The sequence below is a fragment of the Myotis daubentonii genome, chromosome 10, assembly GCF_963259705.1.
Source record: "Myotis daubentonii chromosome 10, mMyoDau2.1, whole genome shotgun sequence".
Taxonomy (NCBI): Eukaryota; Metazoa; Chordata; class Mammalia; order Chiroptera; family Vespertilionidae; genus Myotis; species Myotis daubentonii.
In genome coordinates, this window is record NC_081849.1 from 3,144,841 (window position 1) to 3,160,749 (window position 15,909).

At 55.1% G+C, this 15,909-nt stretch overlaps 1 protein-coding gene across 3 annotated transcripts in view; it reads left to right on the forward strand.

Annotated features, from left to right (window-relative positions):
- Positions 1-15,909, forward strand: part of PTPRN2 (protein tyrosine phosphatase receptor type N2) — a 470,186-nt gene that overhangs the window by 419,263 nt on the left and 35,014 nt on the right. For all 3 annotated transcript variants that reach the window (XM_059711309.1, XM_059711311.1, XM_059711310.1), the window contains 2 exons: positions 3,929-4,076; positions 15,524-15,597. In XM_059711309.1, coding sequence (XP_059567292.1) covers positions 3,929-4,076; positions 15,524-15,597 — 222 coding nt within the window. The remainder of the gene's footprint in view (positions 1-3,928; positions 4,077-15,523; positions 15,598-15,909) is intronic.

Here is a 15,909-nt window from a genome sequence, read left to right on the forward strand (position 1 = left end):
GTTTGCAGCTGGTCACACCCCCTTCAGGGTGGGGGTCCCACTGGGGTGTCTGGCCAGTCTGGGTGAAGGGCTGAGGGCTGTTTACAGGCTGGTCACACTCCCTTCAGGGTGGGGGTCCCCACTGGGGTGCCTGGCCAGTCTGGGTGAAGGGCTGAGGGCCGTTTTCAGCCTGGCCAAGCCTCCCCAGTGACAGAAGCTCCCAGCCTCTCCTTTTTTTCTTTTTTTTTCTGGGATTTATTTACCTTCTATAATTGAAACTTTGTAGCTTGGGGCCAGGGCTTGGCTTTCTCCATCACCAGGGGCAACCCAAGTCTCCAACTCCATGGCCACTGCTGGCTAAAAGCAGGTTTCTGGGTTTGTTTAGCTTCTATAATTGCAACATTGTTGCTTAGACTGGAGCTCAGAGCTGGGCAGCAACAGGCGGGGAACCTTGGCTTCCTCCATCACTGGAGCAAGCAAACCTCCTGCTCACTTCAGCTGCGTGGCTGCCGGCTGCCATCTTGGTTGGGTTAATTTGCATATTCTGCTGATTAGCCAATGGGAAGTGTAGCGGCGGTATGGTCAATTACCATGTTTGTCTATTATTAGGTAATACTAGAGTCCCGGTGCACAAAAATTTGTGCACTCAGGGGGGAGCGGGGCGGGGGGTCCCTCAGCCCAGCCTGTGCCCTCTCGCAGTCTGGGACCCCTCAGGGGATGACCACCTGCTGGCTTAGGCCTGCTCCCCGGGAGATTGGGCCTAAGATAGCAATCAGACATCCCTCTGGCAGCCCGGCAGCCCTCAGGAGATGTCCACTTGCCAGCAGGGAGCAGGCCTAAACTGCAGTCTGACATCCTTAGCGCTGCTGAGGAGGCAGGAGAGGCCCCCACCACCACCGCTGTACTGGCAGCCATCAGCCTGGCTTGTGACTGAGCAGAGCTCCTCCCATGTGAGAGCACACTGACCACCAGGGGGTAGCTCCTGCATTGAGCGTCTGCCCCCTGGTGGTCAGTGTGTGTCATAGTGACCAGTCATTCCCAGTCCTTCTGCTGTTAGGGTCAGTTTGCATATTACCCTGTTACTATATAGGATAGACGCCTGATGCATGGGTGGGGTCAGCTGGTTTGCCCTGAAGGGTGTCCCGGATCAGGGTGGGGGTCCCGCTTGGGTGCCTGGCCAGCCTGGATGAGGGGATGATGGCTGTTTGCAGCTGGTCACACCCCCTTCAGGGTGGGGGTCCCCACTGGGGTGCCTGGCCAGTCTGACTGAAGCACCCAATCTCTCCTTTTTTTCTTTTTCTTTTTATTCTTGGATTTATTTACCTTCTATGGCTGTCACTGGAGCCGAGAGCCGGCTTTAGCTCTGAGGCTCGGCTCTAGCTCTGAGACCTTGGCTGCTGAAAGCAGGTATCTGGGCTTTGTTTAGCTTCTATAATTGAAACACTGTTGCAACTCCAGATCTGAGGCCCAGCTGGCTGAAAGCAGGCTTCTGGGGTTTGTTTAGCTTCTATAATTGCAACATAGTTGCTTAGAGTGCAGCTCAGAGCTGGGTGGCGGCAGGCAGGGAACCTTGGCTTCCTCCATCACTGGAGCAAGCAAGCTTCCTGTTCGCTTCAGCTGCCTGGCTGCAGGTCGCCATCTTGGTTGGCAGTTAATTCGCATATAGCCCTGATTAGCCAATGGGAAGTGTGTCAGAGGTACGGTTAATTACCATGTTTGTCTATTATTAGATAGGATATGCATTGCCCATGGACACGGACAATAGGGTGGTGAAGGCCTGAGGCAGGCGGGAACTGGGTGGAGGGTGATAATGGGGGGAAAAGAGGGACATGTGTAATAATCTCAACAATAAAGATTTTAAAAATCAATAAGTAAAACAGTAAATGTCTGGCCCTGGCTAGTGTGCTCAGTGGTTAGAGTGGTGGCCTATTGGACCAAGGGTTCAATTCCTGCTCAAGGGCACATACCTGGCTTGCAGTTTCAATCCCCGGCCCAGGTTGGGGCGTTGCAGGAGGCAACCAATCAATGTGTCTCTCTCACATCAGTGTTTCTCTCTCTCTCTCTTTGTCTCTCTCTCTCCCTCCTTCCCATCCACTCTCTCTAAAAAGAATCAATAAAAAAATTTCCTCAGGTCAGGGTTAACAAAAATAATAATAAATAAAATAACAGTAAGTGCCTGAGGTGGGGGGTAAGTAAGGCAGATCAGACAGGTGGTGACAGGCATGTCCTGGTCAGGCTGGAGAGGAGGAGGCTCGCTGGCACTGACCTTGACCTTTGGACAGATTCATTAAGAGGATCAGCATGAACAAGGTGCAGAGGGTGGGATGATTGGGGGAGGGGTCCAAATGGGGGAAGGTTTTGTTGGGGCGGAGAGTTTAGGTCATTTGGACAAAGGCCAGGGCTCATCTAGGCACTGCGGGTGGTGCTCCTGGGTGGAACCTGAGCTGGGTAGCTGGCTGCCCTGTGAGGGAACCAGGAGGGTGCTGGCAGCGCACAGCAGGTGAAGCTGCGTTTTGGACACTGAGTCGAGCCCTGCGGCCGTCCTGGCTGCTGGGGACTCTGGGAGCCCAGAAGAATCAGGTCTTGGCGGAGCAGGGGGGTCGGAGTCTCTAGTTCTGCTGGTTTTGCTTTTGTTTTTTGTTAACACCACCCGCTGTTTAATATTTTGCACGCGGGCAAGCAGCTCCGTATCTTAGATGCATCACACCCAGTGGGTTCAGCAAAGGAGGCCAATTACCGGGGAATGACTTCTGTGCATGGAGAGCCTGTCCCTGGCTCCCGCCCTGGAGTGAGCACACGTGACTGACAAACGCCCACTAACATCTGCAGGAATGCGTGGGCCTCGGGGTCAGGGTGGGGGATCCCCCATCCCTTCTGTGCATTGTTAGCATGTGCCCCAGGGAACAACAGCTTCATGAAATGACAGCCATCTGTCTGCTCAGGTGGCAGGAGACACGCCTGCCTGCCCGCCGGCCACCGCTCATGCTGCCACGTCCCGGGGTCCCTGCCACCCCCTCATCCCTGAGGCGCTCTCTGAACTAGCGGCCTCAGCGTGGCTCCAAGGGGACACGAAATGGTTTCCAGCCGTGCGCTGTAGACTTCAGTGAAATAATGCTCTGTGGTAAAAGCATGGTACGCAAACTGTCTGTTCGCAGGGGCAGGGCCGGCCCGGGAGGTGAGGGAGGCCCGAGCCGCAGCCGGCAGCCGCTAGGGACCCTACCAGTGCACGCATTTCACATCTCGTGCACTGGGCCTCTAGTCTCAAATAATATTGCAACGTCGTATGTTTGTAGCCAGTGGTTCTCTGAGAAAAAGAAAGTGGCTTTCATTGCAAACGTTTACTGGGGCACCTTCCCAGGCTGCAGTGTGTCCGCGGTTGGGTGAATCCTGGCTTTTTAACCTTCCACATGGTGTCCCCGTGGGACATGAGCTGTTTTGTGCAGCGGTACACGTCCCTTCACTGGCAGCATCCTCCTGTTTCCCAGCCCAGACCCTGCTCCCAAACCTCCCGACACCCCAGCCAGACATCCAGAGCCCCCCCCCCCACCGCGCTGCGCTCCCCTGGCAGACACGCCTGCTCCCCGCTGCCCCTCCTGACCTGCATAAGCCCATCCCCTTCAGCTTGGCACAGGGAGTCTCCCTGAGGCTCAGGCCCCACTCGCTTCCTCCCGGCTGGACACGGTTTCCGTCCAGTATCTGGTAGTTGGCCAGACCTGTCTGCCCTGTGCCTGGCTCTCCTGGTCCTGTCCTGACAGAGAGGGGCGGCGGCCTGGGCTGGGTCTACACAGACAGACCCCTCTGCCCCAGCCAAGGGTGCGAGCTCTGTGTCCGCACGTGCGCCTGGCAGCCTTGCCCTTCCAACTGGGCCTGGTGGGGGCCTGCGCCCTGACTGTGCACACAGGGGATGCGGGCCCCGTGTCGCACGCCCTGACTCTGGTTCCCGTTGCAGGCCTACATGGAGGACCACCTGAGGAACAAGAACCGGCTGGAGAGGGAGTGGGAGGCGCTGTGCGCGTACCAGGCGGAGCCCAACAGCGCGCTCGTGGCCCAGAGGGAGGAGAACGCGCCCAAGAACCGCTGCCCAGCAGTGCTGGCCTGTACGTACCGCGGGGGCGCCACCGGGAAGGGGGGGACAGGCTGTACCTCTGTCCTCATCGTCCCCCATGTCATTCTCATGGCTGGGAAGCCCCTCTCCTTCCCCAACCCCACCCCGCACCCTCTCTGGGGCAACCTGTCCCCCACTGTGAAGAGCGGTGTGGATGCCCCCCGTGAGGCTGTCCCAGCCTAAAAACTCAGAATCCGTGTCTGTCTTGGGGTCCGGGCACAGTCCTAAAACCCCAGTGGGGACAGAGGTGCCTGCTGCCTGCGCTATCAGGCGGCTTTCATGGTGCCACTGGAGACTTGCTGCTACGCCCCTCAGAGCCTCTTCCTCTGCAGCTGGGAGCATGCAGTTGCCCTGGCAACCTGGCACTGTGAGGGTTGGAGGGGATGTGCGTGGTGCCAGCCGTGGGCCTGGGGTGAGCAGCCGTCACCAGGGCAGCATCCACTGTGGACTGCTACCTGGCCAGGAACCACTGCCAGTGGAAAAGCAGAAAGAAACGTCCAACGAACAGTTATTTATTAAGCACCTACTATGTGCCGGGGACTCGTGACAGAGACACCGGTGAGCCACGTGCTCAGGACCAGATGGGGAGCAGTTGGGAGCAAGCAGACCTCAGGGGCGCCCACTGCACATCCCCGAGGTCAGGTGCAGGCTGGGCTGGCAGGTCTTGTGGGTGTTAGCCCAGCGCCCTTCCTGGGCACCCTCCCCGTGGGACCAAGACACGGCGGCGGAGGGCAGTGCCATCCCTTCCCTGCGCTGCGCAGCCCTGCTGGGCAGGCTCAGGGCCAGCAGCAGTCCGGTCCTCGGCCACACAGGGACCAGGCCCGGCTGTGGCGACGCCCCCTCTGACCAGAGCCGGAGCCAGGAGCCACCTTCTTCCTGGGACTTGGGGACTGGGAGTTGGAAAGGCCATGGTGCTGACCCGGCCGTCCCCAGCTGGGCGGCCCGCCGTGGGGCATGAGGAGCACGCTGGTGGGTGGGAAGGGCGGTAGGGGCAGCGAGTCCACGCTGCTGGGTCGAGTGGATAAGGTCCCCCGAGCACAGGCGCATCCCTCCTCCGTTCATAGCCGCCTCCTCCGCGGGAGGGAGACCCATCAGGATTGACCTGCACCCTTCAGAGCGGGTACCTGGGGGGCGTCTCTCAAACGCTGGCTGGTCCTGCCACATCCACGCGGGTGAGCCTTGGAGCGAGTGGATGGGACCGGCCTTGGGAAACACGCCCAGAGACGCACCGGCCTCAGATGGCGGTGCCTCCCCTCGTGGGGTCTTCTCGTCCGCCGGGTGTGAGTTTTCCTTGAGCAGTGGGCGTGCTCTGTTGGCTCGCTGAACTCGGGTGTTCCTGCTGTGAGCCCGACGTGGGCCCAGCCCCTCCCAGGCTGCACCAGAGCTCGGCTGTGCCGTCCTGCCGTGCACTACCTGGAAGGTTTGCATCCCCAGTTCCCAGCTCCTCCCGCTCCGCGCTTTGCAGCCACACATTCTATAAGCACAGTTACACCTTCAAGTCATTGATAAAACCCTCGACAGAGTAACCGCGGGCGGGGCCGGGAGCAGCGTCTGGTGGCCGTCCCGGCAGCCAGGCTCTGTGTCCTCGAGGCCCTGGCGACCCTGCAGCCACCAGGCGCGGAGAGCAATGCCACCGGCAGCGTCCCTCCCCCCATCCCTGGGCGGCGTGGAATCTCTCCACATCGGTGCAGGCCACCCTCCTGACCCCGGAGGATCTGACACCGGGACCCGCGTGGGCCCCTCCCAGAGCCCTTTGCAGAGGAGAAATGCCGCTGGCTTGGCACAGCCCTCACTCTGCCGTGCTGACATTCACACACAGTCGGGCTGCACCACAACCCACAGTCAACTGCACACCCGCTACCTGGACTCCACAACGGCTCCTCGATGGTGGGCCGTTTTTGCATGGTGTGTGTGGGAGTGTGTGCGTGTGTGTGGGAGTAAGTCTGTGTGTGACAGTGTGTGTATGTGTGTGTGTGTGAATGGGTGTTTGTGTGAGTGTGAGTGTGTTTGTGTGTGTGAGTGAGGGAGTATGTGTGTGAGGGAGTGTGTGTGTGTGAGTGTGTGTGTGAGACAATTGAGTGTGTATGTGTGAGAGAGTGTGTGCATGTGTGTGTATGTGAGAGTGTATGTGAGAGTGTGTATGTGTGTGTGAGTGTGTGTGGGGGTGTGACAGAGTGCATGTCTGACAGTGAGTGTGTGTATGAGTGCATGTGTGTGGGGATGTGTGGGGGTGTAAGTGTGTGTGACTATGTGTGTGAGAGTATGCGTGTGTTTCGGTGAGTGTATGAGGGAGTGTGTGTATGTGTGAGTATGTGGGTGGGAGTGTGTGTGTGTGTGACAGTGAGTGTGTGTGTGTGAGTGTGGGAGTGGGAGTGTGTGTGTGTGACAGTGAGTGTGTGTGTGTGTGAGTGTGGGAGTGGGAGTGTGTGTGTGTGACAGTGAGTGTGTGTGTGTGAGTGTGGGAGTGGGAGTGTGTGTGTGTGACAGTGAGTGTGTGTGTGTGAGTGTGGGAGTGGAAGTGTGTGTGTGACAGTGAGTGTGTGTGTGTGAGTGTGGGAGTGGGAGCGTGTGTGTGTGACAGTGAGTGTGAGGGTGTGAGTGTGGGAGTGGGAGCGTGTGTGTGTGACAGTGAGTGTGAGGGTGTGAGTGTGGGAGTGGGAGCGTGTGTGTGACAGTGAGTGTGTGTGTGTGAGTGTGGGAGTGGGAGCGTGTGTGTGTGACAGTGAGTGTGTGTGTGTGTGTGAGTGTGGGAGTGGGAGTGTGTGTGTGACAGTGAGTGTGTGTGTGACAGTGAGTGTGTGTGTGTGAGTGTGGGAGTGGGAGGGTGTGTGTGACAGTGAGTGTGTGTGTGTGAGTGTGGGAGTGGGAGGGTGTGTGTGTGACAGTGAGTGTGTGTGTGTGAGGGTGGGAGTGGGAGCGTGTGTGTGTGACAGTGAGTGTGTGTGAGTGTGGGAGTGGGAGCGTGTGTGTATGACAGTGAGTGTGTGTGTGTGTGAGTGTGGGAGTGGGAGTGTGTGTGTGACAGTGAGTGTGTGTGTGAGTGTGGGAGTGGGAGTGTGTGTGTGACAGTGTGTGTGTGTGAGAGTGTGGGAGTGGGAGCGTGTGTGTGACAGTGAGTGTGTGTGTGTGTGTGAGTGTGGGAGTGGGAGCGTGTGTGTGACAGTGAGTGTGTGTGAGTGTGGGAGTGGGAGTGTGTGTGTGACAGTGAGTGTGTGTGTGTGAGTGTGGGAGTGGGAGCGTGTGTGTATGACAGTGAGTGTGTGTGTGTATGAGTGTGGGAGTGGGAGTGTGTGTGTGACAGTGAGTGTGTGTGAGTGTGGGAGTGGGAGTGTGTGTGTGACAGTGAGTGTGTGTGTGTGTGAGTGTGGGAGTGGGAGCGTGTGTGTATGACAGTGAGTGTGTGTGTGTGAGTGTGGGAGTGGGAGTGTGTGTGTGACAGTGAGTGTGTGTGTGAGTGTGGGAGTGGGAGTGTGTGTGTGACAGTGTGTGTGTGTGAGAGTGTGGGAGTGGGAGCGTGTGTGTGACAGTGAGTGTGTGTGTGTGTGTGAGTGTGGGAGTGTGTGTGTGACAGTGTGTGTGACAGTGAGTGTGTGTGAGTGTGGGAGTGGGAGTGTGTGTGTGACAGTGAGTGTGTGTGTGTGAGTGTGGGAGTGGGAGTGTGTGTGTGACAGTGTGTGTGTGTGAGTGTGGGAGTGGGAGCGTGTGTGTGACAGTGAGTGTGTGTGTGTGTGTGAGTGTGGGAGTGTGTGTGTGACAGTGTGTGTGACAGTGAGTGTGTGTGAGTGTGGGAGTGGGAGTGTGTGTGTGACAGTGAGTGTGTGTGTGTGAGTGTGGGAGTGGGAGTGTGTGTGTGACAGTGTGTGTGTGTGAGTGTGGGAGTGGGAGCGTGTGTGTGACAGTGAGTGTGTGTGACAGTGAGTGTGTGTGTGTGAGTGTGGGAGTGTGAGTGTGTGTGTGACAGTGTGTGTGTGTGAGTGTGGGAGTGGGAGTGTGTGTGTGACAGTGAGTGTGTGTGTGTGAGTGTGGGAGTGGGAGCATGTGTGTATGACAGTGAGTGTGTGTGTGTGAGTGTGGGAGTGGGAGCGTGTGTGTATGACAGTGAGTGTGTGTGTGTATGAGTGTGGGAGTGGGAGTGTGTGTGTGACAGTGAGTGTGTGTGTGAGTGTGGGAGTGGGAGTGTGTGTGTGACAGTGTGTGTGTGTGAGAGTGTGGGAGTGGGAGCGTGTGTGTGACAGTGAGTGTGTGTGTGTGTGTGAGTGTGGGAGTGGGAGCGTGTGTGTGACAGTGAGTGTGTGTGAGTGTGGGAGTGGGAGTGTGTGTGTGACAGTGAGTGTGTGTGTGTGAGTGTGGGAGTGGGAGCGTGTGTGTATGACAGTGAGTGTGTGTGTGTATGAGTGTGGGAGTGGGAGTGTGTGTGTGACAGTGAGTGTGTGTGAGTGTGGGAGTGGGAGTGTGTGTGTGACAGTGAGTGTGTGTGTGTGTGAGTGTGGGAGTGGGAGCGTGTGTGTATGACAGTGAGTGTGTGTGTGTGAGTGTGGGAGTGGGAGTGTGTGTGTGACAGTGAGTGTGTGTGTGAGTGTGGGAGTGGGAGTGTGTGTGTGACAGTGTGTGTGTGTGAGAGTGTGGGAGTGGGAGCGTGTGTGTGACAGTGAGTGTGTGTGTGTGTGTGAGTGTGGGAGTGTGTGTGTGACAGTGTGTGTGACAGTGAGTGTGTGTGAGTGTGGGAGTGGGAGTGTGTGTGTGACAGTGAGTGTGTGTGTGTGAGTGTGGGAGTGGGAGTGTGTGTGTGACAGTGTGTGTGTGTGAGTGTGGGAGTGGGAGCGTGTGTGTGACAGTGAGTGTGTGTGTGTGTGTGAGTGTGGGAGTGTGTGTGTGACAGTGTGTGTGACAGTGAGTGTGTGTGAGTGTGGGAGTGGGAGTGTGTGTGTGACAGTGAGTGTGTGTGTGTGAGTGTGGGAGTGGGAGTGTGTGTGTGACAGTGTGTGTGTGTGAGTGTGGGAGTGGGAGCGTGTGTGTGACAGTGAGTGTGTGTGACAGTGAGTGTGTGTGTGTGAGTGTGGGAGTGTGAGTGTGTGTGTGACAGTGTGTGTGTGTGAGTGTGGGAGTGGGAGTGTGTGTGTGACAGTGAGTGTGTGTGTGTGAGTGTGGGAGTGGGAGCATGTGTGTATGACAGTGAGTGTGTGTGTGTGAGTGTGGGAGTGGGAGCGTGTGTGTATGACAGTGAGTGTGTGTGTGTATGAGTGTGGGAGTGGGAGTGTGTGTGTGACAGTGTGTGTGTGTGAGAGTGTGGGAGTGGGAGCGTGTGTGTGACAGTGAGTGTGTGTGTGTGAGTGTGGGAGTGGGAGTGTGTGTGTGACAGTGAGTGTGTGTGACAGTGAGTGTGTGTGTGTGAGTGTGGGAGTGGGAGTGTGTGTGTGACAGTGTGTGTGTGTGTGTGTGTGAGTGTGGGAGTGGGAGTGTGTGTGTGACAGTGAGTGTGTGTGTGACAGTGAGTGTGTGAGCGTGTGTTTTATTTATTTGTTGCTGGAATTGCCTCACAGTGAGCTCCAGGCATCATGCCGTCTCACCACGGCAGCCTGCGTCTCCTGAAAACGAGGCCGGTGCTGCACCCTCGCAGCCCCAACGTTAGGACTAAGAACGTTTGCAATCGTCTCTAACACCCTGTTTCAATCCACCGATGCTCCCAGAATTCCAGTGATGTCCTTACCACAACTTTGGCGTGTGTTTCTTTAACCAGACGCAGGCACATTTGTAGCTGTAGTTTGGATGTTCCACTTTATAATGTACCTGGTTTTACACTCGCCTTTGCTTTCTGAGGTGACCTCCAGGGGCCATCTCACTGGCCCAGTCCCAGACCTACTACACGCCGTGTTCTGGCCACACCCCTGCCACAGAGGCTGGGCCCTGTCGCACCCGCCTTGGCCGGCGTTACCAGCGCCTCATGGCCCCAAGGGGAAGACCGTGGCCGCCGTTCCCGCTCACCTGCCCGGTGACCAGAACCTCGACAGCCACTGCTGCCCTCCCGTCCACCAACTCCACCTCCTCTCTTCCTTGGAGGTGGAGGTGCGGAATGCTACCTGTTGGAAGGCTCTGTCTGTAGGACGAGAGGTGTGCACCTGCTAAGAGCTTTTGGTTGAAATAGACACAGGACAGATGCTCCTGTGGCCCCGCCGTCTACACCAGTAGCCTCTCAGAGGCCTTTTCTGGGGGGCGGCGCAGAGGGCGGCACCAGGAAGTCACAGGCTGTCCAGCAGCTGGACACAGGCCTCAGCACCGCAGTGCTTGCTAACCTGGCTGAGGAGGGTGTCAGAGGGGCACCCACTCTGCCATGGGCAGCAGGAACGGGTCCCAGAGCTCCTGTAGGACTCAGTCTCTGACGGGCGGCGCTGTGTCATTTTGCTGGGTGTGGCGGCAAAACAATGGCCTTCGAGGTGCCCTCGTCCCAACCCTTAGAATCGGGACTACGTTACCTGATGTGGCAAAGGCTCACATTCCACATGCCCTCACAGGAGACAGTCATCCTGGATTACCTGGTGACCATGCACGAGGGAGGCAGACGCGCTGCGAGGAGAAGCCACAGGGCCCAGAAGGCCGGGCAGCACCTGGAAGCCAGGGCCCAGGCCCTCCACCCCCCAGTCTCCAGGGGAGCCAGCCCCACCGACACCTGGGCTGAAGGACAGCACTGCCCACTATAAACAGTGGTGTCTACGCCGCTGGGTGTGTGGACGCTCCCTCCAGCAGCCACAGAACCCGCACACCCCGAGGCCAAGGACGCACTGGTCAGTGTGAGCTGGCCAGTCACGTGTGCCCCAAGAATCCGTCACAAATCATCATCTCTGCTACAGTGACGGGAAACCGTCTGCAATGAAAACATCTCTTTAGCTTCTCAGAATCCAGAAACAAACATAATATAAAAATGTATCGCTTCGCCCTGGCCAGGCGGCTCGGCGGGTTGCGTGTTGTCCGGGGCACTAAATGGTCACTGGCTGGATTCCCTGCCAGGGCACATGCCCAGCTTTCGGATGGGGTCCCCAGCCGGAGTACCTGCGGGAGGCAACCAGATGTTTCTCACCTCAATGTTTCTCTCTCCCTCTCCCTTCCTCTCTAAAATCAATTAAAAAACATGTTTTTAAATTCATTGCTTTGCATCAACTACAAGTCCCAATCAGTAAAGGCATTTCTGTGTGTGTTGGCGGAACCCTTAGGCCACCGTCTGGCCTCACCGCGGAGCCGATGGTGTGGGAGAGCCTCGGCTGTGGGCTTGCAGAGCAGAAGCCACCCATGGACCTGCGGCCCCCACGCAGGAACTGTGGTCCCAATGCCGTGGGCTTATCCCAGGGCTCGGTCTACATGAGCGACTCGGAACTGACCCTCCAGACACGCCCCGGCCCATCCCCTGATGCACACCACACCTCCACGGCCACAGCTGCAAAGCACGGCCAGCGGCGTCCGGCCAGCGTGATGGTTTCATCTAAATCACAAAGGAACATTGCGACGGTGCGAGTCCTGGCTGACCACTGGACGGCCATGATCCTGCGGACTCCCGACCCCTCAGCACACCAAGGTCTGCACCTTCTAGTGAAGGACCCACACCATCACGCACTGGGTCAGTGAGTCACTCACCGGCTGTGGAGAACCGTCTGTAGAGATCCTTGGTATCTGCAGCCACAGAGGCCTGGCACCCTCTCTGCAGGTGGGCTCCGGCGGCTCGTGTGGCGCATGGGACAGGCTGTGCCGGTGCAGGTCCGCTGACCGAGCTGCAGCGACCCTCACAGGACCCTCGCTTGTCTACCTGGAGGGTTCTGTGCCCTCATCGCACACAGTATCTCCTGTTGGCATTTATGAAAACCATCTTCTGCTTCGTGGCAACGCCATGCGTCCACCGTCCTAGATACGTGTGTCAGTTCTGTGGGCTTTTCACCGGTGAGGTGTGTGCACCTATAATCTTGACTTTGTCCGTAAGCCCCTTACTACATGATTACAGTGCCTGCTTTCTACACACCATTTGCCACAACATGCCTGTGAGTTCAACATCAGTATCCCACACTTTGGATGACAAATCTGACACTTTAAAATATTGAATAATTGACCCAGACATCCCCTGGTTGCCAGGTGCAGGATTTGACCTCAAACCTGGGCTCCTGGCTGTTGGCCATGTGGTGTCTATCAAGTCATTCACTGGGTGTTTCTGGGCCTTCGTTTTTCAGCTTAAAATGGGAGAATAGTTCCCGTTCTGTCAATGGCATGGTGTGGTGGGAAGCAGGCAGGTGATATATGTGAGTTCTGTTTAGAACAGACAGAATGCAGGAGAAATTAGAAATCTTGTTCTTGCAGCAGGCATTGGTGCGGGGTAAATGCTCAGGAGTCCATTCAAGCTTCTTTTTTTTTAAGAATATGTTTTTATTGAGATACTAGAGGCTTCGTACACAAAATTAGTACATGGGGGGAGAGGTGTCCCTCAATCTGGCCTGCACCCTCTACAATCTGGGACCCCTCGGGGGATGCCTGACTGCTGGTTTAGGCCCGATACCTGTGGACATCCCTCTCACAATCTGGGACCACTGGCTCCTAACTGCTCACCTGCCTGCCTGCCTGATTGACCCTAACTGCTTCTGCCTGCCAACCTGATCACCCCAACTGCCCTCCCCTGCCGGCCTGATCACCCCCAACTGCCCTCCCCTGGAAGAAGAACCAAGTTGGCGGCATAGGTAAACACCTGCACTTGCTGCCTCTCACAACCACATCAAAACTACAACTAAAAGACAAAACATCAATCATCCAAAACCAAGGGAAAGCTGGCTGAGTGGAAGTTCTACAACTAGAAGGAAAGAAAAAAGCGCATTGAGACTGGTAAGAGGTGTGGAGGTGTGGAGACGCTCACGAAACGGGCTGGCAACTGGGTGCACTATTGTTATTGTTTTACTTCAATCAGGAGGGAAATACAAGCTTCTGATTGCTCTGAACTCCAGTTCCGGGTGAGACTCTGGGGACCCAGACTCATACGGGGAGAAACTGGACTGTCTGGCATCAGGCCAGAACATGAGGTTGGCTTTCTCTCAGAGGTACTCACAGCAATCATTGTTCCTGCGCAGAGGCGTGGAACATGGAGACACGAGGACCTCTGTGATGCAGGGCTGACTGGCAGCCATTACTGTTTGCTCTGCCCTGGTGATTCCCCAAGACCCCGCCCCACCCAATTTACAACCTCACCCAAGCTGTGCACAGCAGCTTTTGCATATGAATGGCCTGTCCTTTCGCAGCATAAAACCTAACAAACTGCAGCTGGGTCAGAGAGCTCCAAAGCTTCCAAAAGAAGGTCCAAGGCTCAGCAGCAGCAGCCGGCCTTGCTTCGCAGCTGGGCCTCACCTGGGCACTTCCAAACCCCAAACAAAGAGGAGGAATCTGCAGATCTCTCTGTAGCTCCTGCTGGGTGGCCTCAGGCAGTGGCTGACTTTGCACCTCCTTAGAGATTCAAGAGCCAGTGTACCCAGTGGTCAGTGTGAGACCATACCAGATTACAACTCTTCACATCCATAAGCGACACACTCAAGGGGCAGACTCAGTGAGGACCAAAGCCCCACTGAAGCAAGTCCTGCCCCATAAGGGTGTCTCCAGCACAGCAGTTCTTCCATTGTAGACACAACTGGTCCTCACAGCCAATTGGCCTGGAGGTCAATTCCTCCCAGTGACACCAACAGCAATCAAGGCTTAACTACAACAGGACTGTGTACCCAGCCCACAAAGGGGTGTAACTAGAGTGTCCACCTCAGGTGACTGGGGAGGCAGAGACACTGAGCCCTATAGGACACCTACCACACAAGGCCACTCTATCAACACAGGGAAGTAGCCAAAATGTGGAGACAAAGAAACATGTCATGAATGAAAGAAATGGAGGAAAGCAAACTATTGGATATAGAGTTCAAAACCACGGTTATAAGGTTACTCAAGAATCTTCTGGAAACCTCCAAGAAATTTAGTGAGACCCTCAAGGATATGAAAAAGGACCAATCAGAAATTAAGCATGCACTGACTGAAATAAAGAATAATATACAGAGATCCAACAGCAGACTAGAGAATCACAAGAATCAAGGCAAAAATTTGAAATGCGAAGAAGCAAAAAGCACCCAACTGGAAAAGCAAAAAGAAAAAAGAATCCAAAAACATGAAGATAGTGTAAGGATCCTCTGGGACAACTTCAAGCATACCAACATCCGAATTATGGGGGTGCCAGAAGAAGAGAGAGAGCAAAATATTGAAAACCTATTTGAAGAAATAATGACAGAAAATTTCCCCTACCTGGTGAAAGAAATAGACTTACAAGTCCAGGAAGCACAGAGAACCCCAAACAAGAGGAATCCAAAGAGGACCACACCAAGACATATCACAATTAAAATGCCAAGAGCAAAAGACAAAGAGAGAATCTTAAAAGCAGCAAGAGAAAGACAGTTAGTTACCTACAAGGGAGTACCCATACAAATGTCAGCTGATTTCTCAACAGAAACTATGCAGGCCAGAAGGGCGTGGCAAGAAATATTCAAAGTGATGAGTAGCAAAAGAACCTACAACCAAGATTACTTTATCCAGCAAAGCTATCATTCAGAACTGAAGGTCAGATAAAGAGCTTCACAGACAAGAAAAAGCTAAAGGAGTTCATCACCACTAAACCAGGATTATATGAAATGCTGAAGGGTATTCTTTAAGAAGAGGAAGCGGAAGAAAACGGTAAAGATAAAAATTATGAAGAACAAAGTGACAATGAATACACATCTATCAACAAGTGAATCTAAAAATCAAGTGAATAAAAAATCTGATGAGCAGAATAAACTGGTGAATATAATAGAATCAGGGACATAGGGAGTAGACTGACAATTCTCAGGGGAAAGGGGGTGTGGGGGTGCGGGAAGAGACTGGACAAAAATCTTACACCTATGGACGAGGATGTTGGGGGGCAGGGTAAGGGCATGGGGTGGGGTGGGAACCGGGTGGAGGGGAGCTTTGAGGCAGGGGGGAGAGGAACATCTGTAATAATCTGAACAATAAAGATTTATTTTTATAAATAAATAAGACGAAATTCTATCACCTCGAGGATTTAGCTGTTTGTAGATGACAAAGCCTGAGGTATTGAGTGGTGCCTGTTAGCTTCCTCTGCATGTCGACATTTATTTACTATGTTGCTGAACATGTGTAAAGGTCAACTCTATAAATGTCGCAAATAACCTTGGTGTCTCCAGGTTGTACCAGGTGGGACAGAGTCAGGTCCTCGCACAGCCTGATTCTCCTCTACAGACGGTGACGGGAGTAAATGGGGAGAAGGGGCAGAGCACCCTGAGCTCCGTGGGAAGGACTGAGCACTCGGAGGGGACGCCGCCTGCAGAGGACAGCCACTCCTGGGCGGTGCGGGCTGGCACAGACCTGACTCTCTGCTCTGGACCTTTGCAGATGACCACTCCCGGATCCTGCTGAAGCCGGAAAACAGCCACAGCAACTCGGACTACATCAACGCCAGCCCCATTGTAAGTACTGTCCCCACGGAGGGCGCCAGCCTTTCCCAGGGCACCACGTGGGCAAGCCACGTGAGGTTGGCATGGAAAACATGCCCTGCCCTGCTCCCAGTAGAGAGCTGATAATTAGCCTCAACTGGGTAACTAGCCTCAACCAGTAACCAGCCTTAATCAGGTAACTGGTCTCTACCAGGTAACCAGTCTTAGCCAGGTAATTCGTTTCAACCAATAACCAAGTAAGTAGTCTCTACCAGGTAACTAGTCTCTACCAGGAACCAGCTTTAACCAGATAACTAGACTCTACTAGGTTACTAGTATCCACCA